Raw genomic sequence first — 27,442 nt, forward strand, 5'->3', positions numbered from 1 at the left:
GTGGCCAACTCTCTGTACGCATTTTCTTCAAAATGGACTGATTTTCCATATCTGTTTGCTTCATTTCCATAGTCATCATCAACAGTCACAGCAACTCAATAACCTGAGTCAAGGGCCCTTGCTATGGTCTTTGTTATCTCTCGCTGACTGTTATCTGTGGTGTGTACAAAACATGTTACTATAGCATGCCTAAACTTAAATGAAGAGCATCATTCACAGACAAAGATAAGTCAGTGTTTAACGAATATAAATTGTTTCTCACTAAAGCTGACAAAACAATAGTTTGGTGCACACAAACATATACTGTCTAAGCCAGGCAAGCCCTGAAGCAACACATCACACATATTCACAGGGCAAAGTCAGTCTATCGCTTACATCCGAATTCAGTCTATTACAATTGTATATGTTTGCACTAAGCTCCAGTTCTTATTAGTGAGTTTCATGTCGATTTGAATTGATATTTAATCTGTCATTAACCATTTACTGAAGCAAAAACACTTAATCATGCTGCTAAAGCAAATCATATTTATATATCAAACGTATCAGCTTTCATTTGAGAAATGAACTCATAACCTTAATCATAAATCTAACACATTGTGGAGAGTCTGGAGGCCATTGTATATTTTCTTCTAAACTAATTGTCTGTTCCAGGAAGACTGAATTTTCTGAATTTTATCTGTATCTGCATAATTTATGCACATAGAGATGCATATTTACATAATTTAACGGTTAATCATTTTTGTGCTTTTTGTTTTGATAATTTAGAAAGTAATTAAAAACATACTACTAATAATAATACAAACGATGGTTCTGGATCCTGTTATTGGACACACAAGCATAAAAATAACTTGAATCGGTCGTAAATATATTTATGACTGATTCGAATCATTCAGCTAGATATTTTTTGGTCAAATAACCCTGATGATTGTCAGCATGTCAGTTCTTGCCATGAGCGGTTCAGTTCTTCCAGATAACTTCAGTTCACGGATACCAACTGCATGACAGCCCGGCAGCATCTCTCTGGGCATCATTAAAGGTTAACCTCGAGGTTAGGATTGAAGCATTCTTCAAATTATTAAAAACGTTCAGCAATTCTAAAACGCTAACCCAACCATGAGCCCATACGAACAGAAGGATGTTGCTGCATACATGCAGCTCCATTATTAGTCCAAGAAAAGTGACAAAGGAAACAATATTATCCACACAGTCCTATTATCCGAGGGAAGACCAAAACATGCATCTGATGATGCAGTGCCAAATCTTTCACTAATGGAGCTAAACAAAAAGAATTGGCACAATTATATTTTGTTTGCTGCCTGCTACACCTCTGCGCTTCCTGCTAATATCCACATAACAGTGCTGTGGAATGGAGCAGTTCGGTAATGTTAATCTGGCCTGTTTTCTAGTTTGAAGTTCTGCACTTGCAAAAAAAAAAAAAAAAAAACTTGCTAATTGGTTTTGTAGTTCCCTGTTGGGATGTCAGAGAGCTTTGTCAGCACTAAAGGGGAGGGCAGAGGAAAATATGGGTCAAAAAAAAAAAAGTCCCCATCCAGTTTCCCAGCGAGAGTTTGTGTTGTTGTAGCCAGAACCACATGGCCCGAGGCTGAGAGGGAAATAATACAGGTAAATGATGACAGAGAAAAATTTTAAAACCCAACCAACGGGAAAGATGAGAGCTGAAATCACTTTCAAACAAAGGCATGGCGCAATTCAGAGTGCATTAGCTGAATGTGAATAAAATGTGTAGAATAAGTAGATGGGGTGTGCTAATGTTTAGAGGCTGATTATGTTTATTGTAGTTTCGGTCAGGTAATTCTGGGACATTGAAAGACCTAGGGGGAGAACTTTTTCTCCAAATCATCAAAACAGTCTTACATGACATTCATTCTGAGGGCCAGGCAATAACTAAGCTGTGTAGTAGATGCTTGTTTAGCACACAACAACTGCATAAAGCTAACAAACGTTTTTAACTTCTATTTTAAGTCTCCTTTTGTGTGGATGTCCACAATAAAGAGATACATAAGAAAATGCCATTTATTAGGAAAGAGACAATCAATAAACAAGAAATGATTTTATCAGGTGGGCAAGGGATGCTTTATAATGCAAGGGACTGCATTGAATCAGCCAATATTTTCATATTTTGAGTTATCGCATTGGTCTGATCGGCCATTTTTGGAAGCAGATAATATCAGGACTTTTATTAATTTTTTTTTACACTGAATAATTTTTTTGTGTTAGTACTAAACTTCTTATCCTCATTTCAGAAATGTTTCATTAGCCACCCACTTATTTTATGCAAATTTAGAAAAATTGCATAAAAATTGTTGAGGGAAACATTTTTTAATGTATATGTTGCTTTAGGTGGCTACATTTTTTTATTCAGTAAGAAGACGTACATTAACAATGATGGAAAAACATTCACAATATAAATTTCTAGATGAGTACCAAAAAAAGTAAGAAAATATCTTTATCAGTTTAATGTGAACATTGTTTTTATTATACTCTTCATATAAGCTTCATATAAGCAATATAAGCTTCATTGTGAACAATGATAATTATATATATATAATTATATATATATATGAAGAGTTCAGATGCAAAAACCTCTAAATGCCATTTGAAATTTTCTTCTTTAATGATAATTTTTATCAAACTTGTATATTTAAGTTCAGTAATTTCACTTAAATAACAATTAATAGGTAATTATCATTGCCATTTAAGTGAAATCACTGAACTTAAATATACAAGTTTGATAAAAATTATCATTCTAGAAGAAAATTTCAAATTGCACTTAGAGGCTTTTGCATCTGAACTCTTCATATATATATATAAAATTGGCTATCACACTGGTTATAAGCCATAGTAAAAACCATTATTAGTCATAAATAAATAAATAAATATCCAAGCATTCCCTACTGTGGCCTTTTTCAGACTGTCGACCTGGGGTGCGTTTCCCGAAAGCATCGTTAGCCAATGGTCGCAAGTTTCGTCGTTATCAGCATAGTTCAACGAGTCGGTGTTTCCCGAAACCATCGGTCCAATAAACATTCGCAAACAGCATCGCAAAGTTGTGTGGTTTGAACGACAGCTCTCAAGCTGTGGTTAGAAGCATCGTTTCTACGTATACTGCATCACATTTGGACGTAATAAATCCTTATCTTGAGCAAAATAAGCAAGCTGACATTCAGTACAACCAGTGCCTTTTATTTAGAATACATGGAATTTACATCTTTTAGATTGTCAAAAGATTTAAAGTACCAGTACCATTTTTTAAGAGTGCGCATGTGAGAACATCCTCTATGTAAGAACGAGCCAAATATTGAGTCTGGTGATAAAGCAAAATAACTGAGAACAATTTGAAATAGTCCTCAGATGACATGTCTGTAATTTATATATATATATAAACAATAGCGTTAATTGGAGCTCAAACAGTTTCATTAAAAGTAGTTATTACTCCACCAGGTGCGAAACCATCGTGGTTGAACGATACTTTGCGACAATGGGTTTCGGGAAACAGTCGTGACTAGCTAGTTAATTTCTCCAACGACGCATCGTACTATGGTAGTGAAGCAGCGAACTACATAGTTATACAGGAAACACACCCCAGACCAGCATATATGTAATGGGTTATGAAAAATGATATGTAATGGTGACTAATTTAGAATTCCAAAGTGAAGTGTGTAATAAACTCTCCATCTTGAGTTTTTTGAGTTTAGCTGTTTCCCCCTTCATCCACAGGACTGGCTTATATGAGCTTGTTGCCAGGGCAACTGTCTCCTCTGAGCATCACTTTTCCATGGAGACAGAATTCTTTGATAATCCAAGGGATTGAGAGAGAGGAGGAGGGTGAGAGGAGTAGAGTGCTTTGCTGTGTCCTCTGAGGCAGACAGGCTCACTCTCTCTCTCTCTCACACACACACAAGTATCGTGTATTAACTAAATGCAACAACTCAAATGCCACTGACTACATAAAACCTCACAGATGCACAGACTGTAAACTAGGAAGAGGTGTCACAGTGTAACACTAGACTTTTATATTTTTGGAAGAAAATGCATGCACAAGCAAAATGCACCACCGCTATGACATGGTGTTCAGGGAGGTTTTGTTTTTAAGAATACATTTGAAACCTTGAATGATTTCTTCGATAAATCTTATTGGCATGGTTTCACAGACTAAGGCAAGGATTAGGCCTTAGTTCAATTAAGACATTTAAGCAATTTTTATAAACGGGCCTTAGAAAAAAATATTACTGGTGTGCATCTTGAGACAAAACAATGGCTCTGACATATTTTAAGACATGTCAGTGCAAGTTGCTTTCAGTTAAAACAGCTCAAACATGCATTTTAGTCTGGGATTAGGCTTAAGCCTTATCTGTGAAATGATTACAATTTCATTTTTAAGGTTTTGCTAATTCATTTTTACCATTTTGACCTTATTTTCTAAATGTTACTATTTTTATCTAATAAAGCTACAACTTTATTCACATAATTTTGGCTTTATTTTTTGAAGTATTACTATTATGAAGTCAATAATAAGAGAATGAAACAATACAAAAAAAAGTCCTCATCAAGTCACATGATTGGAGGCATGATCACTCATGCATATGGTTTGTTCGTTTTATAAATGAATAAATAACAATATTAGCGATCAAGCAGCACCACTAATTAACAATTTACCATCTGCAAAACCGCGAAAACAGAGAAAAACACAATGAGCACCAAAACTGTCACAATGCCATTTGGGAGAGACATTCTTGCATTTTGAACAAATGCAAGGAACATGAAAGAAAACGAGGGGAATAGAAATTGAGGATGAGGATTGGGAATTGTTCTGTGATGTGTGACTGCAGCAAATGGAAATGTTATCCCTCATCATTAGTACATGACTAACAACCAGACCCAGCACAGCCAATCACCGCTACCTCATTATAAAAGTGCATATTAGTGTGTGATTGTGCAATTGAGTGAGTGAGCAAGAGGGCACAGAAAGGGACGGGGTGTAATATGGGTCAGATTATCATGCCTTGTGTCGTACTCTTTTCTTCCTAATGCTATGAAAAACAGATCAACTCCCAGGGCGGTAGAATGGTGTTGGTTGTAGATGGTGCTAGGGAATGCTAATGGCGGGGAGTAGATGAGATTTCCACTGACGCATATGCACATTTCTGCAGCCGCTAACTCCATGCGTAGGCCAGAGACATGGACATGGTCTTTGCCATGCCTCGCTGGTTTTTCTGCCCATTTCTCAAAGCCTGACCTACACTGAGTCCTGTCATGAAGAAGAATCTATTTTGTACTGAGTGACAGAATGCCAAATGGGGCTAATAAAAATAATAATAATAATAAAGCCTACAGCTGTACCACAGGAAAAGGGCTTTTTCCACATTTAATGTATTTTTAACATTCATTTCTCCACAGATCTGGCAGGTTTTGATCTGAGTTCAATTTGTCACTTTGTTAAGCTACTATTCCGAAGTGCCCAAAAATAAAGACATTTTTTTTGGAGCCTTGTTTGTTTTACTAAACAACCAATAAAAAGTATTAGCCTCAGTATTAGCCTCTACCAGCTCTGGAGAACTCAACATTCAAGTGTTTATTATAAATGATTTATCCGTGTTAGAGCTGCACAATTATTCGTAAAAAATATTGCAATGGGCTTTATGCCCAGCTGCACTACTTCCTGAACTTCAGCCAGCTCCTTGTTTCCTGTCTGCCATTATTGGTCAAATTGATTAATTCAGGTGTACCTGACCTCAGTAGTCATGGCAACAATAATCAGACACACCTGAATTAATCAATTTGGCAAATAATGGCAGACAGGAAACAAGCAGCTGGCTGAAGTTCAGGAAGTAGTGCAGCTGGGCATAAAGCCAATTTCGATTCAAATGCCCACGTTATCTTATTCTTAAATGAGAATGATTCATATGTGTCTATTAAACCTTTGAAAAAAATCAGCAGGAACATTCAGACCTAGACCCGCTGAAACAGAGAGGGCAGTTTCAATTACATCCTTACGCCAGTAGGTGGCGACATGTGATGTTACATTTTTTTATTGACATGTCATTGAATCATTCATTCAAGAGATTTGTTTCAAAACACTGATCCATCAAGTAAAAAAAAAAGTGTATTTATCATTGAATCATTAATTCAAACCAATTTATTTTTTGTTCATTCAAAAAGTTTTAAATGCGGCACTGTAGCAATTCATATAAAAATGCATCTCTAATCAGTGTACGTCATTTTTTTATGCGCCCATGAGCCATTTTTTTTTTTTACAAAAAAAGTTATCTTGTTTTTCAAAACAGTGTATTTTTTTACTCCTTGAAATGACTAAAAGAATTACTGAAAGAAAATTAGTTCCTTACATTTCCAATCCCTATTTCTAACACAGCAAGAAACAGCATCATGCGATCACATGGCGGCAATCACCTAATGGCAATCCGAATAGCTTTAGCAACCAATCATAATCTCCCTACATCATTTTTGTATGATTCTTAAAAGTGCTATTTATTTGTCCTTGCACTTGCTCCATGTCTCTTTCCTGACTTAACATGAGCTCATCCTTCTGTCCCTGTCCTCACTTTGTTCCCACATGTTCCTTTCCGTCTCCTCTGTGGAAATCGCTCACTGCCTATCGACACAACACGAGATGCATTTTAGCATAGCTCAACACCCTCGACAAGAGGTGCTACATTCCCCTGCCACAGTAACACAACAAATTAAACAACCATCAAAAGCATCTGTCCATTAAGGTGGTAACCCACACAACCATAACTTTTATTAACCACTTCTCTAAGCGAAAGAAGATGTGAATAGATCTTGGATGAGTTTCGCAGCGCACATTAACCACCAGGATGCCGCAGTCCCTCAGGAAGATAAAGGGACGGGTGGCTAGAGGTCTGTGGGTCGATGACGGAAGGTTAATGCCCCCCCCCCCCCTCCTCCTCCTAAATTGACAAGGAATAACTGTAAGAAGAAGTGCTTTCTGCTCATGGGCGCTAAGGCGGGAGAGGTCAGATGTGAGTTTTATTGCCCTTGCATTGCCTGTGTCAATCAATATCCGCTGGTGGAATGAAGCTAGCTGTGTTAAAACACCACCACTCCTGTGAGCTGAGCAGTCTGGCGGCACTCAGGTGGATGAGGCTGAACCCCATGCAGCAGGCTGAGAGAGCATGAACTGCAAGCATTTAAGTGTCTAGGACTGAAGGGGTACAACAGAAAATGCAGTTTTAGCATCTCTCTGATCTGTACTGGTTACATGCCAATCTGGTATTTAGCTATGGCTTTCTACTAGGGCTGGGTTAAAATATATATATATATATTTCGACTTTAATCAATTCTCATTGAACTGACATTGTTTCTTAAATCCTGAGGATCGATCTTTTAATATATACTATGCTTTCAGAACTTTGTATTGAGCCTCCCATCCAATAAATCAGAAAAATATTTGTTTTTTGTGTTTTTGAAATGAAACAAAGTCTTAGCTTTTAAAATCTGCTAATTTTATTACAAATTTCAAAGAATAAATAACGTTTTGGTGCTCTCTAAACTCTAATGTAGCAATATGGATCGATGTAGCAGGCTTCAAACGAAACAGAAGCGGAGCACACATGAACTGATCATCTCTTTTTCTTTACTACTAGTTTAAACACGAAATAAACGGAAGTATGATAACAGATACAGTAAAATTTACTCTGTTGAATCTTTATCATGTTTAATGTCTGAATCAGTGTTTCAATTGCGGAAAGATCATCAATAAAACTTGAACTTATAAACAATATCTCGTAATGTTATACATTTACCTCAGAAAATCCTTTCAATGACAATAACTTACAATCATCCCTTCCATACAACTAAGAACAGTTTATTTTTAATACTTTTAGAAAATGCCTAGACAGTGGAAAAGATAGATAGATAGATAGATAGATAGATAGATAGATAGATAGATAGATAGATAGATAGATAGATAGATAGATAGATAGATAGATAGATAGATAGATAGATAGATAGATAGATAGATAGATAGATAGATAGATAGATAGATAGATAGATAGATAGATAGATAGATAGATAGATAGATAGATAGATAGATAGATCTATCTATCTATCTATCTATCTATCTATCTATCTATCTATCTATCTATCTATCTATTATAGATAGATAGATAGATAGATAGATAGATAGATAGATAGATAGATAGATAGATAGATAGATAGATAGATAGATAGATAGATAGATAGATAGATAGATAGATAGATAGATAGATAGATAGATAGATAGATAGATAGATAGATAGATAGATAGATAGATAGACAGATAGATAGACAGATAGATAGATAGATGCAGTCTCTGGGTCAACCACTCTATGGTTAACCACATTCATTTGTCACCATTTTGGCTCTGATTGAGAAAATTCACATTTTGACATAAACTCACACACACTTTAATCATTTTTTTTTTTTTTTTTGTTAGGCCTATGTTCGTTACACATGGGATACTGGAGTTGAGTTTCCATTCCACACTCATCTCTCTCACACACACACACACACACACACACACACACACACACACACACAAACACACAGTGAGTTTGAGTTGAGTTATGTTCAATCAGAGAGACATATTGATTTGTATTTTTCTTTTGGATGGTTACAATAAACCTGTTTTTAAAGCATATTGCATGTTTTAGCTGCTGTTTTTGCTCACCTCAGCCTGTGTTACTACCCGCTGGTAGTGGGTAGATTGTAAGCGAGGAAGCATGTATTTAACATCAACTCAAAAGGGCTTGTGATATGCAGAGGTTTGAGTCTGTGCCTTTTGTAGAAAACAAATGTGGGTATAAAAACTTGAGCAAAAAGTGTCAAAACCATACCTGGTTTCCCCCCTAAATACAGTTTTTTGAACTTTCTATTCATAAAATAATTCCGAAAAAATTATATATCACTGTTTTCACAAAAATATTAAGCAGCAAAACACTGATTTTGATAATAAATATTTCTTGAGCAGCAAATCAGCATATTAGAATCATTTCTGCAGCTGAAATTTCAGCTTAGTATGCTTTCTAATTCAGCTTCAACAGTAATAAAATACAGTCTAAAATAGTTTTATAAAGTTATTTTAAATTGTAATAATATTTCACGATATTACTGGTTTTACTATATTTTGAATGCATCCTTGGTGAGCATAAGTAACACCAAGTGTCCAAAAAAAAAAAAATATATATATATAATTATATATATATACACACACACACATACATGCACAGTATATATATATATATATATATATATACACATATATACACAGTACAGTATACAGTATATATACAGTATATATATACAGTATATATATATATATATATATATATATATATATATATACAGTATATATACTATATATATATACATTATATATATATATATATATATATATATATATATATATATATATATATATATATACATATATTGGAATCTCTTGATTAGTCAGAAGTTTCTCTTGTCAGAAGTTTTTTGAATACTGTTTTGCATAACTTCCAGCACTGTTACTTAATGTCAATCTTCTATTGTTTTAATTGTTCTAGTGCTTGAAACACATTTCTTTATATAGGAAAAAAATAATAAAATAAAGAACAACTGAAAAAGATAATGGTTAATTGAGAAAGAGGGTACTTTGAAGATTACAAACCATTGTTATTTAACTTTTTAAATAAAGGAGTGTGCATGTTCATTTTTGCTGCAGCATAATAAATCATCAACATCAAATTTCACTGTTATTGGTATAGAGTGACCAGAAATCTGCTAACTCTACTTAGAAGAAAGCTGTCTATTAATACTGTAAACAGTAAAGAAGCTCTAGATTTGATGACATTAATGATCTAGAGGTTAATACACACTTTTTAAGATGGTCATCAAATATTTGCATTAAAAATACAACAATGCTTCACAGATGATGCACTCTTGGACAAATGTAGAGATGTGCATGTGCTCATCTCCTATCCATTCATTAGTCTCTATCTCTATAATTATTCACTATTGTCTATCAACCTTTCAAAGCAGTCGCTTTTCATTCTGTTCATCTGTAAAGTCATGACAGACTTAAAAAAGACCCATGCGATGTGAATCCTAGTGGACGATGCTTATTGCAGCAAATCACCCCTAAGTAAAAGAGCAAATTTTAACTTTAATATTCTATTAGACTCACTAAGAAGTCAAGAGGGGCCTGCGGGGCCATCCTATTCGTCACAGGAACAAAAGACCGCTTTCCCACTGCACATTGTGCCACAATAGTTTCCAGCATCAAAAGCTTCAAACCGCCTCAATACCGTTGAAAAGGTCGCCACTATAATAGCAAGACATCATAACTGATAGCATTTGAATGCTAAATTCAGTTTCAGTAGACAGGTTTGATGTTTTGTCAAATTAAATACTATGAAATGTGGCGAGAAACTTGTTTAGACACGTGGAAGACGAAAAGCCCTTTGAGGTATTTATCTTTATTTGAAGGGTATTTTTCTATACAATTTGACTAAATCCATTAAAGGCATCTCACAGAACACAACACAAAATGCCTCCCTTTCTGACAAACATATAAAGAGATGTCCTCAGAGAGCAGGGATACACAGGCCGCGGAAAAGAGCAGAAGGTGAATAGAGATTGAATAGTACGCGAAGGGGGTTTTGGAGCCCCAAAAGGGTGCGAGGAGAATAGAGATGCTCCTTCGGAGATGCTAATGTGGTATTTGAGGGTAGATCTTATATGTAGGAAATGGACAGGAAATTGCAGAGATGATTTTGAACTTTTTTGAACCTTTAATAATGACCACGAGCTCCCTCAAAAAAGGAAAAAAAAATATTACATCCAACCTCTGAATCATTCTGTCTGGGTGTGTTAAAATGATACTTAATTATGCTTTTACATGCAGTGTATTTTATATATTTTTTTAAATATTGAAAATAATAAATATGTATTTTAATATTTAACTTGTAACTGTTTTTACATTCGAATAAATGAGCATAACACATGCACTAACTCCAAACTTTTGAACTAGTGTACTGTATGTGCTTTATATTTATTATCTACAAATACCATGTACTAAAAGCAATAATATTGTTAACATAATGGAATTGATATTGTTATATTGAGAAGGAAGTTACTGCTGAACTGGATTTTCTCTTACTGCTGAAGATGAAGTGTGTAGTTTCTGCAACAATAGTTTCATAATGACAGGTTTCCTAAACACTCTCTCTGCCTGCCATTGGTCAAACAATCAGATAGTCCCGTTCCCAGTCTCACATTATTGCTCTATTGGGCTAGTTGGGATGCTAAAAAACAAAGCAATGTTTATGCAAAATTTGTCTCTGAATATTATCCTGTGCAAGAAGATGGTATTAAACATTGAAAAATTGACAAGACATCACCTTTAAATAAAGACTGGCGTTGTTTGTGAAGAACAGGATTTCATTTCATGTCTGATTTCAGACCTCAGTCAAACTGACAAAGTCAAAAAGGCAATTGTAGAGATAGTACTGTAATAGCAGGTTTGGTCTACCAGCTTTCATACAGGATAGACAAACACTGGCAACGCCTGAATGATGAATACTTCCTCTAGACGCTTACTGAGCATCAGACAGACACAATCATCACACGATATTCAATCCACTCTATCGCTTCCATTATCACTGGTGATAGATAGTGATGTAGTACTCGAGTCCGGTCTCGAGACCGATTTCTGCTTTCTCGGACTCAACTCGGACTTGTTCCTTCAAAGACTCGGTCTTGACTCGGACTCGACCCTTTAAAGACTCGGTCTTGACTCGGACTCGGACCATTGTGGAAGGAGAAGGACTCGTAAAACATTAATATCAAAACTGATATTACTTATGTTTTTATTAATTATGTTTAATTATTTAATTACATAATTAATTATTAATTATGTCGGGACAAAATCTTGACTCGGACTTGCTTCCTCAAAGACTTGGTCTTGACTCAGACTGGACTGTATTTGAAAACCAACGAACTCGGACTTGACCCTTCAAAGACTTGGTCTTGACTCGGACTCGACTGCATTTGAAAACCAACGGACTCGGTCTCGACTCGGACTCGACCCTTCAAAGACTTGGACTTGACTCGGACTCGACCCTCAAAGACTTGGTCTTGACTCGTACTCGATTGTATTTGAAAACCAACGGACTCGGTCTCGACTCGGACTCGACCCTTCAAAGACTTGGTCTTGACTCGGTCTCAACTGTATTTGAAAACCAACGGACTCTGTCTCGACTCGAACTCGACCCTTCAAAGACTCGTTCTTGACTTGGACTCAGCATATGCGGTCTCGTCCCCATCACTAGTGATATGTGTAACACTGATTACATTTGCCACAAAGAGATCAAATTAGGGCCTGGCAACTTCATCTGAGTGACAGAAGAAAATCAAGTGTCACTGTGAAACCACAACTCGCAATGTCGGTTCCAAGCCCTGTGAAAAGGCAGAGGCTCTTAAGAAAACCAACGCATACAGAAACACACAGACTTAATGTAACATGCCAGCAGATGATCCACACACACACTTGAAAAGAACAGGCAAGATGCAGGATGAAACACACAGTCCTTCACATGCAGAGCAATGAAAGTCCGCCTCTTCTCTCCACCAGCATAAAAGAGGAGAACAAAAGCATCTGATGGAAAGCCACAGAGTGGGACGGGCAATCGCCTGTCTTTTTAATCAACATACAATCAGTGCCTTCACATACACACAGGTACGCAGGTCTCCAATTATGTGGGAAGGTGATTTCATCCAGTATATCGCCTAAAAGCAGAATTACATCTATATGTTTCCTAATAAATAAATACATTTTTTTTAATCTGATAAGGAACCAGAAGTGATTGGAGTCAATTAAATAAGCTCAGCCTACCATATTCTACCTTGATTAATTCTATCATCTTCCATACTCACTTATCTTCTAGGTTTGCATGATTAATTCCATTCCAGATTTTTCCCTCAAAACCAGCACAGAAAAAAAGCTATTGGCCACCCTGCTTTTTATACCAACATCAGCAAAAGAAAAAATAAACTCTAACTTGAACTTTTAACATGCATTGTATACAAATGCTTAGTGAGAAAACATCAACCAGTGCTATTATAAATATATGAAAATATATTTTTTCTGATGTGTGGCTTCATTCTAATTATATTATTAATAAATTAGGTAATATATAATTCATGTAGAACATTATCAGGCCTGGAGTGGTCATTAGGAGATACAAAACTTATATAAGCTTATAAAAACAAAACACTTTTAATACGATTACATATTAAAACAATTATTTCGGCACTTCCATTTTAAACTCTGTGTCCAAATGAGGTGAAAAGCACACAGCCAAAATGAATTGTTTAATTACAACCTAAGAACCCTATGATTTCCGGCCATCTCCCTAGCTGTGTAACTACCTACGGCCGTCTCTGCTGGACCAGTGGCCTAAATATGTACCCCACGTAGTGTGCAATTATAGCTAGAAATACCAGCGGCCCGGTCGCCAACATCTAGCACATCTCTCTCTCGATGAGAATAAACACTTGCTCGCAGCACTGGGAGACCAGCATTGTATTTTCTTGGACTTTAATGACTGTGGTTAAGAAAAATGGGACGTGATTTATGCCTCTTTAAATATCTCTGATGACGGACAGCGTTGTGTGAAGGCTGATTAAGGATATCAAATGGGCGTAATAGGCAACATTGAAGAAATTTTACAAATTCCGTGTGATCTTGGAATATTAAACCTATTGCTTTTTTACATTATACCTTGTTTAATCTGATAACAACACTGTAGCGTCTAGAGCAATCAGATACACAAATTATTCATTATTTTTAATGAATAATTCAGCAAACTCACTCTCCCAACAAAGGTTTGTGGAATTTCCCCCAAAACTAACATCACAAATGAAGCCTACCCACTGGCAGAACCTGGTGTCCTGTTACAGGACACATTAAGACTGATAATAAGCTTTACGACCCAACCAGAATTGACAGAGTGTTGTGCCACTCTCTTAATACTTGCTGAAAAGAAGAAATGAATATATATATATATCCTATATGTTCCATTTAAATAAATGGGGTTTTTTTTCCTTTTAAACTATTTTGGTCTGAAACATGACTTGCATACAATGGTAAACCAAAATCATATGTGTAGCATGTTTAGTCTCTATAAACTCCAATCTTCGTCCCCCATTTGGTAATTTACAATATATTTTGCTAACTTTTCTTTTATAACTATTTCTTTTCATAAACACTCAATGAAATTAAACATTCAAATGCCCTGAACAAAGGACTGTTGGTTTATAAGAAACTCTGTTGGTTGAGATCTGTTTAACTCCCAGAAGAAGGCATGTAGCCGAAACGCGTTGGAGTTTTTTAGATGGTTAATTTGACCAAGCCATAATAATAAAGGCTTTTTAACTTTTTCACTTGAGAGTGCTCTTCTTTGATTCTTCATATTTAGTTTCCCATCCAAAGAGCACCTCTATTTTAACCAAACCTTGAAATCCAGGAAGCGCTCCTTTACCCTTAATGTTTGCCCTGAACAAAGGGTCGTAAAAAAGGGACGGCTATTAGCCTCTGGCTCACTTACTTCTTGTGAAGACCTAATGTGAAGCTGATGCTGAACTAGAAGTCCCTCAAGGACTCCCAAGCTTGCGCCAGGCTGCGGCCTCGTCTTTCCATTCACCAAAGATCCTCTGACTACCACTGGTTCTCTCTCATCAAGACCACATCAGCAAAGATCAACTGGAGCCTCAACAAATTGCATCAGTTCAGTTTAATTCAAATGGACGAGCCATGCAAGTATCAAACTTAGTCTCATTATTTGATACATCAAGTATCCTTACCCCTTTTAAAGAAGGGCGTATAGACTACCCTTTTCAGTTGGTAAACGTGATGACGTTTTTATGTGGGCGGAGCTTAGGTGGAGGCAGAACGATCCCTCTGGCCACTTCACTAACGCTAGTTAGCAAGCTTTATTAGCTTGTTTTTTAACAATGACTGAAGAAAATCTGATTTTATCTTAATGTGTAAGGTCACTCAGTGTCCAGGGCCACGATTGTTATTTTCAAAAGATAATTTTAACGGACAGAACCAGATTGGCCGACCCGTAGCCTTCACAAGCTCACTCAATGCATGGACGATCTGACAGGATTAACGTTACGTTACCTCGGTTGAGTGGCCTGACTTCTACACCCTTATAGAGAAACCCATCGCAAAGAGAAACTGAGGGCAAATAATGCCATTGGCTGAAAGAACAAAGAGCCACACGCCATTGGTTGAGGAAATGTTGCTGTGTTGGCTGATCCTAGAGCCATAGAGCCTCAGTGTACAACATTTTCAGGTGAATTAACCTGTGATCGGTTTATTTGTCTTGGCGTATTAAACTGATATGGCAGGTTAACATAGAAAAAAATGACACATTTCACCCTAAAATAGGCTGAAACTTATTCTGAAAGCCAAGTAAATCCATTAAAGGGTTAGTTCTTACAAACATGTTACCGTCATGTCACACTAAGCCTGTATGGATTTCTTTGTTCAGTGGAACATAAAAGATGATATTTTGAAGAAGGTTAAAAAAACAGAAAGTCTTGGTGTCCATTGACTAGGAATTAAATGTAAGGTCTTATGTCAACATTCAATACTTCAATAATGACCTCTGTATTTGTACTGCCTCTCTTCATATGAGCTTCACCAATTGGATTGCCAAGGTTTTGGGTTAGGTTATATTTTGGATGCATTAAAACACATTCAAACTGCATTGTTGAGTCCTGTCAACGCTATAAAAGATGACTAGTCAGAGCAGTGGTTCTCAAACTTTTTGATTCCAAGGCCCTCCCTTGTCCAACACAATATTTGAATTGTCCAGTTTTTCACTGGATAAGGATTAAGGGTGAGGATTTAAAAAAAAAAAATTATATATTTTTCTACCCGATAAAATATTTTAGAGCTTGGCATAACTAGAAAAATGTATATTAATTAAAAAAATGCCCATGATTTTATTAGATAGATATTGTCATTAGATATGTTATTAGTAGACTTTATTAATTTACATTTGAAATGTATACAGCATTTGAAAGCTGAATAAAGGACATTTACAAAATATTTTTATGGATCATGATCTTTACTTAATATCATAATCATTTTTGGCATAAAAAAAAAAAAAAATTTGACCCATACAATATTTTGTTGCCACAAACATACCCGCACGACTTGTGACTAGTTTTGTGATCCAGTTTAGGCTAGTTTAGGGTTCTTCATACATCCAAGGGGGAAAAAATGTTTTTCACGGAGTGAATAAAAAAATATATATCTTGATTTTTAGTTGTATTGACCCATTGCCTTTTTTTTATTCTTTTCTTTTTTCTTTTTTCTTTCTTTTCTTTTTTTTTTTTTTTTTTTTTGAATCATAAGTTAATTTGAGGTCCTCTTGGGAGTTTACTGAGGCCCCCTAGTTGACAACCACTAGGTTTATTTATTAGTCTTAAGGGTTATTGATCTCACTAAAATGCAATCACACAAAAGAACTCAACCAAGAACCTGGGGTCAAGCTACATGGAGCAATGGAGCAGAAAACAACATAAATGTAGACATGGCTTATCTTTCTCAAACCAGCTGTGTCTCACATTGTCTATGAGAAACAAAGCACAAGCACATCTAATACTCCATGAGATAAATGCTGTCAGTTTCTCTGAGGTGGAATACATCATTATCCATCTCTCCCTCTCCTGATGAATGGAACAGGAGGAAAACATAGCAGAAAAATCAATGTGGCACCATAAACTAGAAATATAACCTATAATATACTATATACACAAATTTAATGATTCTTGGTTTTGGTCATATTTTTAAATATTTTTTAAAGAAGACTTTCATGCTTTTATACACCAAGGCACAATTATTTGATAAAAAAATACAGTAAAAATAGTAATATTGTAAAATATTTTATCAGAATTTTTAAAAATGTAATTAATTCCTGTGATGGCAAAGCTGAATTTTCAGCATCATTACTCTAGTCTTCAGTGTCACATGATCCTCCAGAAATCATTCTAATATGCTGATTTGGTGCTCAAGAAACATTTTTTTATTATTACCAATGATAAAAACAGTTATAATATTGCAGTTATAACAGTTATAAACTGCATAATATTTTTGTGGAAACCATAATACACTTTTTCTATTAAAAATGTGTTTCTTTGTTGAATAGAAAGTTCAAAAGAACAGCATTTATTTATTTAAATAAATATAAAAACTGTTGTAATATGACAAATGTCTTTACTGTCACCTTTATACCATCAAAAAGTCTAAAACAAAATATAGTGTGTGTATATATATATATATATGTATATATATATATATATAAAATTATTTGTTGCTTTCTAGCAGATTGTCTTGATGTTGCTTGTTACTTATTGTTCTGCTGTACCTGTCTTATCATTACTCTTCTATGTTGTTATTATTTGTGGACTGTAAAAATTTATGTTCATTTTATGTTTTTTATATCTTGATTTTAGGTTGCCCTCATAATAACTGGCCAGGGACAAACTAGCCTGTTGAGCTAACTCTGGCTCATTTACAGTTATTTTACTGTTAATTAATGAGCACTGTCCCAGTAAAATAAAAAAAATTAATAAAATAAAAATAAATAAATAAATACAATGTGGTGTGTGTGTGTTTTCATGGATTTTGAGGTGCTAGAGACTGATTCATGCACTGTTAATGTGCAAGGGTGTTGGTCTGACCCCTCAACCATCCCCCCTTTGGGTCTCACTTCCATCACCTCCCATTTATCACCTTAATGCAGAAGAAAGTAACAGGGAAACTGGCTTAACACAAATCCAACAGATCCATACAACCATCTCAAGTTTTGGTCTGACTGACTTTTATTTCTTCTGTGCATGGAAAAGAATATATTTCGCAATATATTTTACACAAAAGAATATATTTCGAACAATGTTGGTAACTAAATGGGTTCGGGGTCCCATTGACTTCCACTATATGGACAAACATTCTAATGGAAGTAAGTAGGAATCGAAATCAGCATTATTCAAAATATCTTCTTTTGTGTTCAGGAGAAGAAAGAAATGTGTACAGGTTTAGAAAGAGTAAAAGATGACAGACTTTTCATTTTGGGGTTTAAAATCCTTTTAAATGGTTAGTAGTTCATACAAAAATGTAAATTTGCAGCATTTGGCCACCCTCATGTCGTTCCAAACCCGTAAGACTTTAGTTCATCTTCAGAAGACAAATTAGATTTATGTCCCTCCATAATGACAGAATTTTCCTTTTTGGATAAACTACTCCTTTAATGCATAATTTTAAAATACAATACCTTTTTGCAGTTTGTAGTTTGTGAGCTCCTGTGACATTTTCTTTACTTGCTTGATTTCTATTTCTGTTTGGTCAATTATATCGCAAATTTGAATATGTTAAAAGTAAAAAAAAAATCCTTTTTTATAAAAACGAGCCTTTTAATGACTAGTTTTAATAACCGTTTAATGTTTTAAAACAGAATAATTTATTCATATACAATTCTGAGGTTTCAGGACGGGACAACCTGTCACTCACATGAGATTGTACGTAGCAACGGCAAACATCCAATAAAGTACCAATGGACGCAATCAAGTGCCACACTACATTTTTACTTGTTCAAGAAGCCGTCTTACGTGGATATATATACGTCACAATAGAGAAGGAAAGATGATCGCAACTTTTGTTTCACGCCACATTTAAACAGGGAGACATTCTAAAACTTTCTGAGAGGTGAGTTGAGCAACACTTCTTGAAGAAGAAGTCTTCTTCAAATACTGTATACAAATATGCATATTTTTGCTATGGAAACAAATTCAAAACAGAAAAAAGCTGAGCCTAAAAATAAATTTAGATGCATTTCCTATTTATCTGTCCTGCAAATCACTATCGCCTGGAGGGATTTCCTGTTCAACTTTCCTTAACCTCGAGAAGAAAGTGAATCCGTGAACATCCCGAGATCTTACTACAAAGCCTACTGTGGTTCAGTGCTGTGATGGACATGTCTTTGCTCCTGGCTCATGCATCACTTTTCCAAGATAACGTACAGACAGCACAGGCATGCATGCACGCACGCACACACACACATACACACACAATGCTCCAGGAAGACCGTATCAATTATGAAGCATCTATATCTGGCATAAGGCCATGCCCTCACAAGAATGCATACACACACACAAACAAACACACTCACTGATTGGCTCTCTCACTGATTGAGTCATAGACTGTCTGTCTGACTGAACCGCTCAAGTGAGAACTCTCTCGCCTGAGTCTGTCCTCTTCTCACAGACAAGACTAGTCTAATAGGTTGCACAAATAGAGTAGCTCTTACAGAGTTCAGGGCAATTACTGAAAGAGAGAGACAGAGAGAGAGACCTGCAATTAACATCAATCTGATAACAAGTGGTTATAGCTTGCAGAGAGATTGCTGGTTTAAACCTTTTCCCTTCTTGTTTCAAAAATATTTAGTCAAAAGACACTGTTCATCACTGTTCAACACTTTAAATAATCTTATTTAAGTTTTATTTAAGACTTCAATTTTGTGAACAGTATTGCATTTATGCATTCTAAGCATCCAAAAAAAACAAAAAAAAACAACAGATGTTAAGTGCAGGTGTAAATAGGCCCAAAGAAAGGCCAGGGGAAGGTAAAGAAACCAAGTGAAAAGGGGGAGGGGGTTGTTGGGGTCTCATTAAACATGTAGGGCTACCTGTGAGGATCAAACAGCTCGAAACAGCCTGTCTGCCAGACCACCCACACACACTCCATAGAGGGGCACATACAGCACAAAAGGGGAGCTGTGGTCAGTTTCCATCCCTCCTTCTACCTTTCTCTTCCTTTCCACAGATATAGACTGTGATAAATACAACAAGCTCCAGTTATTAATATATGATAACATGATTACTAGTAGGGATGAAACCTTATTAAATATAAAATGCCTTGTTAACTTCCAGATGGGGTCCTATCATTAGCAACAAGACATTTCCTAATTAGAAGAAGATTTAGTGAGTGACTCCATAGGAATTATTATAATAGTATGCACACAGACACACATACACACACACACACACACACACACACACACACACACACACACACACACACACACACACACACACACACACACATATATATATATATATATATATATACATACATATATATATACATATATATACACATACATATGTATACATACATACATACATATACATACATATATACGTATATATATATACAAGTATATATATATATATATATATATATATATATATACATATACATATATATATATATATATATATATATATATAATGAAGTAGCCATTTACTAAATATTATTATATTCTTAATTCTATCATCTGATCTTTTTATAAGATTCCTTTTTTTGCCCAGATTCACTGTGCTTCTCTTCCAGCTGGCCATACAGTGAAAGCTCATTAAATATGGATGCCGTAAACAACCACAACCAATTTTCCATGTTTAATTTAACAAATAATAACATCAAAGGGGATAGGGAGGGACAGAGCTGCATTATTCATGAGCTGATTGGACCAGAGGGAAACAGAATCAGTGTGTTGTTCAAGTAACTGCCAAGGTGGGCAGAGTCAACTTGAGATAGATTTGCTTGCGATTAATGTCACGTAATGATGTTTACGAAAATGCTTTTACACAAGTAAAGAATATATCATACATGCCGATTATCTTAAAATCTTGGTGAAACCGTTAAAGATGTTAAAATAATCTGCATCAAAGTAAAAGGATATCTGCATGAATATGCATAGAAATGTCCTGAAAACACAAACAAAAAAAATCCATTAACAGTACTGCATTTATAATGGAAGCCCCATTGGCATGCCATTGCATTGAAAAAAAATGATAAGGTTCACGCCGTTTCAATAGTGTAGCCATTAGACTTGATCATTGCTCATTGATCATTAAAACTAGTGAGATGCGCTTATTAACCTTGTCTTTGCAAAGTTATAGCCAATATTTGACAATGTAAAGCCAGTAAAACCTGTTAGCTTTCTAGTGATATACTGTAACAAACAGCAAAAGAGCAAAAGAGTAACAGAGCACAACAGTCAGGTTACAGCAGATACATTTTCTCAATAGAGAAGTCATTTTTTAACGTTATAGTATAAACTTTTCAAGATACCCACAATGAGCTTTTCCAAAATCCCTGGGAAGACCCTCTCCCCATAATCTTGAAGAGAGATTCGCCCAGCAGAGAAGTCACTGTTGTTACCATGGAAACAAGAATTGCATCAAAAAAAACGAATGATCATATATATATTTGTATATAATTTTATATTTGGCAATTAATGACTTGGTCAATAGTTTTTAATTAGATTATATCATTTGAATCGAGCAGTTCACTGCCTCATAAAAACTGTCTTGTCTTAAAAAAACGTTTTTCAAGATCTTTTCGATTTCAAATCCACGTTTAGAGTATTGTGATTCATCTCAGAGTTGGTTGTTTTGGTTTACTACTTAAAACTTAAAATGACTGGATCATTTTTCATAATGCCTATGGAGAAAATGAATGAGAAAATAACCAAGATCGCTGAAAAAGTGGGCAGTTGTGCTGTATTACATCTATGATGCACAACTAGAAGTTCATCCACCAAAGCATTTCTACAGCCTAAAGGATGATGTAGACAACCTTAGAAATAACACATTTAGTTCTAAATAATGCATTCATGTCAGATACGATTGGAAGAGCTTAGCATGTTTTTGAGCTATAAAGACTGCGACAAAAATATCTCAAACTTTAGGCAGCAAACGTTAATCAGTTTGACCAATGAGTACATAAGACTACTTTTTTAAACATGAAGTTGAGTGGATTAGTGGGTTGCTGTTAATTGGATTAAAACTTTGTATTTCGAGTTTGAACAAGACCCTAGGCTAGCACTGAGACAAAAGTGCATTTTGGGAGAACTCTAGGAGTTCAGGCAAATCCCTCTAATGTAGTCAATCTCGCCATTTCTTTATACTTCTTAAGAATTACCTCTTTTAATGGGCTTAGTCAATCCTTTGACAGCCAGCCGTCTGCTGGATCAACACACACCCGAACACACACTAACAGCTTGAAATCGCTGTTACGGAGTAATGGGACTGCCCACATACTCTGTGTACGCTTTTTCTTAGGAGTGAACTCCTGCGTGGGAGCAGGAGATTCTGCCCTCTCGCTGTCTAACAGATGGTCCGGTCCATGTGTGTGTGTGTGTGTGTGTGTGTTTATCATCATCAGCAAAGGCTCAGCCTCTCAGCAGATTGAGAAGAATGTGTCCGTGTCTGCTATCGATAGAGGGTGGACAAGTGATATATCTGCCCAATGAAGAACGATACAAAAAAAGACAACTGAGAGACCAATACAAAGATGGAGAGGTGCGGGAGAGGAGAAAAAAAAAAGTATTTGTCAATGGAGAAGATAAAAGGGATATCTAGGGTTGGCAGAGAGACAGTTCGGTGTTTAACCCGTGCCATAACAGACCGCACAACCCACGAGCCGAATGCCACGTTTGGCAGAGAACCAACAGAAGCCATTCCCAACACATGTCCACTCCACAGGAACTGGGCTGGGTGATGCATTGAATACTCACAGTGACCTCATGGTATAAAATAAGAAACATTGAGAGTATTGCAGTGATTTTTAATTGGTTATCTCTGATTTAAACATAGTAGATTTGATTGCTGAGCACAGGTGTGGGCGGGAAGATACTGATGTGCAAAATCTTGTGTGATGACTTGTAGGACTGCAGCAAAATATAGTTCTCGAAAAATAAAAGTTATGTTTTTTAATGTTTTTAAGGTACAGAATGTTATTTGTACAATTTGTAATCATAGTTTTTGTAACAGATTTTTAAAAGCCAGAATAAGACAGAATCCAATTGGACCGGGACAGAAAAATCCCCATAGACCGTCTGAGGAGCCGTATTTTTAAAAATCCAACCAGCACTGACCTCTAGTTTAGTTCATTTACATGAGCGAATCAGTACAAACTGAATCAGTTTTTTCTATTTTTATTTATTTGTATATCACCCAAAAATGTTTAAAGGTGAGCATATGTTACAGTTTTAATGTACTAAAATGAATTAGTGAACGTATACAGTATGTAGGTATATTAAAAGTGCTCAATTTGTCCCGAAATTACTGACAAAAACATTTAGAAAATGAAACGTGAAACGTGATTATATAACCGATAACAATTGTAATTAAAAATACTGTTGACAAAAAACTGACGAGAAAGTAAAAAGTTGCAAAGCATTAACTATGCTTTTAGTATAGATAAAATATGTGGACATAATTGAATAAAATAATCCAATCGCAACGTAGTACAGATGAGCAAATGCCTTAGACACATGTGTGCATCCGACTCCTTGGTGACTCGTAATATCTGGTTTGTGAAGTGTGGTGCATGGGCTATGTGGTTGTACAGGGGTCTTTACAGGAAGTCCTACTTGAGTTCCATAACAAAGGAAGTGCCAGTCTGAACTTCTGCCAGACCCTATTTAATAAATCATTGTAAAGGACATATCTCTGCCTACATACACACATACATTTGTGAATGTCTCTCCATTATTCATCTGCCCAGTCCAGTCTTTGTACACGGTGTCACTCCACATACATCAAGTAACAAACTCATACAACACAGTCCCATAATGCAACATACAGTACATCTTGTGCTGACTCCTACACTGCACTGCTCATGTAACTATTGCACTACTCTTAATAAGCTGTCAGACAAGCCAAGTCAGAAAAGGTTTGGTGTGTGTGTGTGAGTTAAAGAAGGAAGGTAAGCAAAAGATAAAGTGTGAGAAAGGAACAACAAGTGAAACTGGTTACATCATAGTTTTAGCCATTTTCAAGAAAATGGACTGAGACCGATAGCAAAATTGAATTTATAGTCAATCCCTTTTCAAAAATAGGTTTATAAGACCACGATCTGCATAATTTATATATATATATATATATATATATATATATATATATATATGCAGTATATATATTAGGGCTGTCAAACGATTAATCTCGATTAATCGCATCCAAAATAAAAGTTTGTGTTTACATAATATATATGGGTGCACTGTGTATAATTATTTTGTATATATATATAAATACACACACATGCTTGTATATTTAAGAAAAAATTTTTATTTATATATAAAATACTTATATTTTATATAATATAAATTATATATAAATCTATATACAGTATATGCATGAAAATATTTCTTAAATATATACAAGCATGTGTGTGTATTTATATATATATATATATATAATAAAATTATACACAGTGCACCCACAAATATTATGTAAACACAAACTTTTATTTTGGATGTGATTAATCGCAATTAAATCGCAGTCGAAAAGATTGACAAAACAACCTCAAAGTTGCTGGCCAGTTAGCAAATTGAATCTGACGAAAACGAATATGGACACAAAGTTCTCCAGACAGCAACTACATTTTAAATTATTGTTGCAAATATTTATTTGGTTTATTTTGAGTTTATTTTAGTCAGTCTGGAGCCATGCTGATGCATCAACTACAGAAATTCCTTGTATTCAAGGATAGCTAGTAGACTAAATTATTTTCTATGTAGTGAAATAAATGAGCATCTGGTACAGACCGCTTTTTAACTGTATGAGACTCCCCTGCGCCAGGACTTCAACTAGAACAGATTGTCATGACAATATTGCGAGCCACTAGGGTACCAATTTTTGTTGTCCATTCCATGTTGGTTACCCAATATACACAGCCACCTCAATGCAAATGTGTTGTAGGTGGTTGCCAAGGCATAGCTATCTGTTTGCTAGTGTACATATCGAGTACAAAAAAAGCATTAGCACTAGAAAAGTGGCACCTATACAATTAACACCTCAAGTTTCACATGTCATTATGGTTTACAAATGGTAAGTAGCACATCATCTATCACATTATCTCGCAGCACTGAACCGCACTGAACTCACGCTGTTAGGCACCAACCAGCACAAACTGACCTCATTAACAGCCTCTTTCCCTCTCTCAATCCAGTTATCCGTCCATTCAGAAGTTACTAAGGCCGTTTCTTCCCATTTACTATATTCCTCGCTATACATTTCACATGCTGTCCTCCATTAGATGTGCCTGATATTGGCCACTAGTGATGCGAGGCGTGTAAAGCACTATGGAAATTACAATGAATAGAGCCATTTACAGTTCAGCCAGGTAACGTACAGTATATTGCAATTGGGTGGTGTATTTTGCCATAGCTGAAGGGATGATAGATAGATAATGATACCTTTATATACTGTTGTAGTTCAGGGTAGACTCTATAACCGCCACAGACGGGGGACAGAGTGCATCTGTTCGGAAACGAGGAAGTTACGGCACAGGTGACTTCAGGGAAGGAAATGACTTTGTAGCCGTATTTCTCATACAGATGCTGTAGCTCTTCATCGGGTTTCTCTTCATTTTCACATAGTATACTGCCCACTACATAGCGGCACTGATCTGCTTGAGTCTGAAACACAAAGAAAGACAGATTACATCAGATTGTGCTGAATACTGCACCTGCAAAGAAACAGTACTATTGTGAAATATTGTACAATTTAAATTCTATTTGAAAATTACAGGTGAAACTCGATAAATTAGAATATGGTGCAAAAGTTAATTTATTTCAGTAATTCAACTTAAAAGGTGAAACTAATTTATTATATTGCCTCATTACATGCAAAGTGAGATATTTCAAGCCTTAATTTGAATGATTACGGCTCACACTAGTTTATGTTTATATTTTAAATTCTTATTTAAAATATATTTTATTTTGTGTGCTGGCAAAGCGGAATTTTCAGCATCATATATTATATTATATTATATTATATTATGTTAAAATATATTATATTGTTTCTGCCCCACAATACTGTTGTCGTTTCAACAAAGACAGATAAAACTGCCTCAAAATACATTATAAGCACAGCGGTCTGTGGTTGGTCAGATGGTTTAAGACTCATGGTAGGGCTAACACCTCCTCACAATCACATGAGCATTGGAGCTAGTGATATATAATATAATATGTAATAATATTAATATAATTTGTGTTTCCGAAGATGAACGAAAGTCTTATGGGGTTGGAACAACATGGGGGTGAGTAATTACTGGCAGGAATTTTTTTGGTGAACTAACCTAGCCTATATTTTTTTCCAATTTCTTGGTTTTTCTTTCTTTTCCACCCTCATTCTTTGACTCACTCATCTCTCTACCCAGCAGTACTTCTTTCCTCTGTGTGCATTTTGTCCCTGTTCCCAGCACGAAGATCTTGTTTCTCCAGCCAGGGACTAATGATGGTATTCAGAACTCTCTCCATTACTGCTGTCCTACACAACTGTCAGCAAATAAAGTGGGAATTTCAGACAGTTCTCCAGACAGCGCACCCAAGAGACAACAGGCAATTACTAGAAGCAAGAAGACCTACACATAAACTTCCCTTCACTTGTTTGTCTGTTTACGTCAAATAATTCACCCACACGATGTGGACGAACAATAAAATGCATGTACCAAGTCAAATAATACCCCAAAGCCCCCTCAAACAAACCAACTAATCTTCCCACTGCCAATCAAAGATAACTGAGAAGATTTGGTCTCCAGACGTCTATGAAAAGGAAGCGAATTTACGATCAGCGTTCCTGGCAGTCGCCCCAGATTTGACTACCCACACTAATGGGCTCGATAAGACCTTCTTTTACAGCGTAATTGGTTCTCGGGTTGTGGCGACCACATGGACCACGCAAAGAAGAACCAATATGCCAATGTTATGCATCTTCGCTGCACACTGAAATAGCCAGGCTAAAAATGGCACTGCAGACACATTTTCATTCATCCCCTGAATGCATAGAATACTCATGATTGGAAAGGGATGATGTAGAAAATGGTCTTTTGAACGCACTCTTTGCCTTCTGGAATCCAAGATGACCACTAAAACGCAGTGCATCGTCATTGTCATTTGCTCGGCTTCTTCTCGGTATTCCCTCCAGAGGCCTGCTGCAGGGAAAAGCAATTTTCAAAAGCAATTCTCTGCTCGGCTTTGCAAGGGCCATCGTTTTTTGACAGATGAAGGCTCTGCAACAATAAAAAGGTGGTAATTTTTTATTGGCAGACATGTAACAAGGATTGACTCCTCTCATCTTTCCCAACCCTTATCCTCTCCCTCTGCTCCGTCCTCCTGAGGCTAGGACTTCTGGGAATTCCACCCCAGCCACGTTCGGCATTGCTCACGGCTAACACACGGTTTATGGAGCGTGCAGGTCGGGGAGAGTGTTGCTTTTTTTTTTTTTTTTATCAAGGGTTGGCGGAGAAATGGCAAAAGCTCTCTGCATACCCCGGGAGTCC

At 35.9% G+C, this 27,442-nt stretch overlaps 1 protein-coding gene across 1 annotated transcript in view; it reads right to left on the reverse strand.

Annotated features, from left to right (window-relative positions):
• tex264a (testis expressed 264, ER-phagy receptor a) overlaps nt 1-27,442 on the reverse strand; it is a 60,221-nt gene that overhangs the window by 21,169 nt on the left and 11,610 nt on the right. Inside the window, exon 2 of the mRNA XM_039689328.2 lies at nt 25,356-25,577. Coding sequence (XP_039545262.2) covers nt 25,356-25,577 — 222 coding nt within the window. The remainder of the gene's footprint in view (nt 1-25,355; nt 25,578-27,442) is intronic.

This window comes from Pimephales promelas, chromosome 8 (assembly GCF_988280905.1).
Source record: "Pimephales promelas chromosome 8, fPimPro1.hap1.1, whole genome shotgun sequence".
Classification (NCBI taxonomy): Eukaryota; Metazoa; Chordata; class Actinopteri; order Cypriniformes; family Leuciscidae; genus Pimephales; species Pimephales promelas.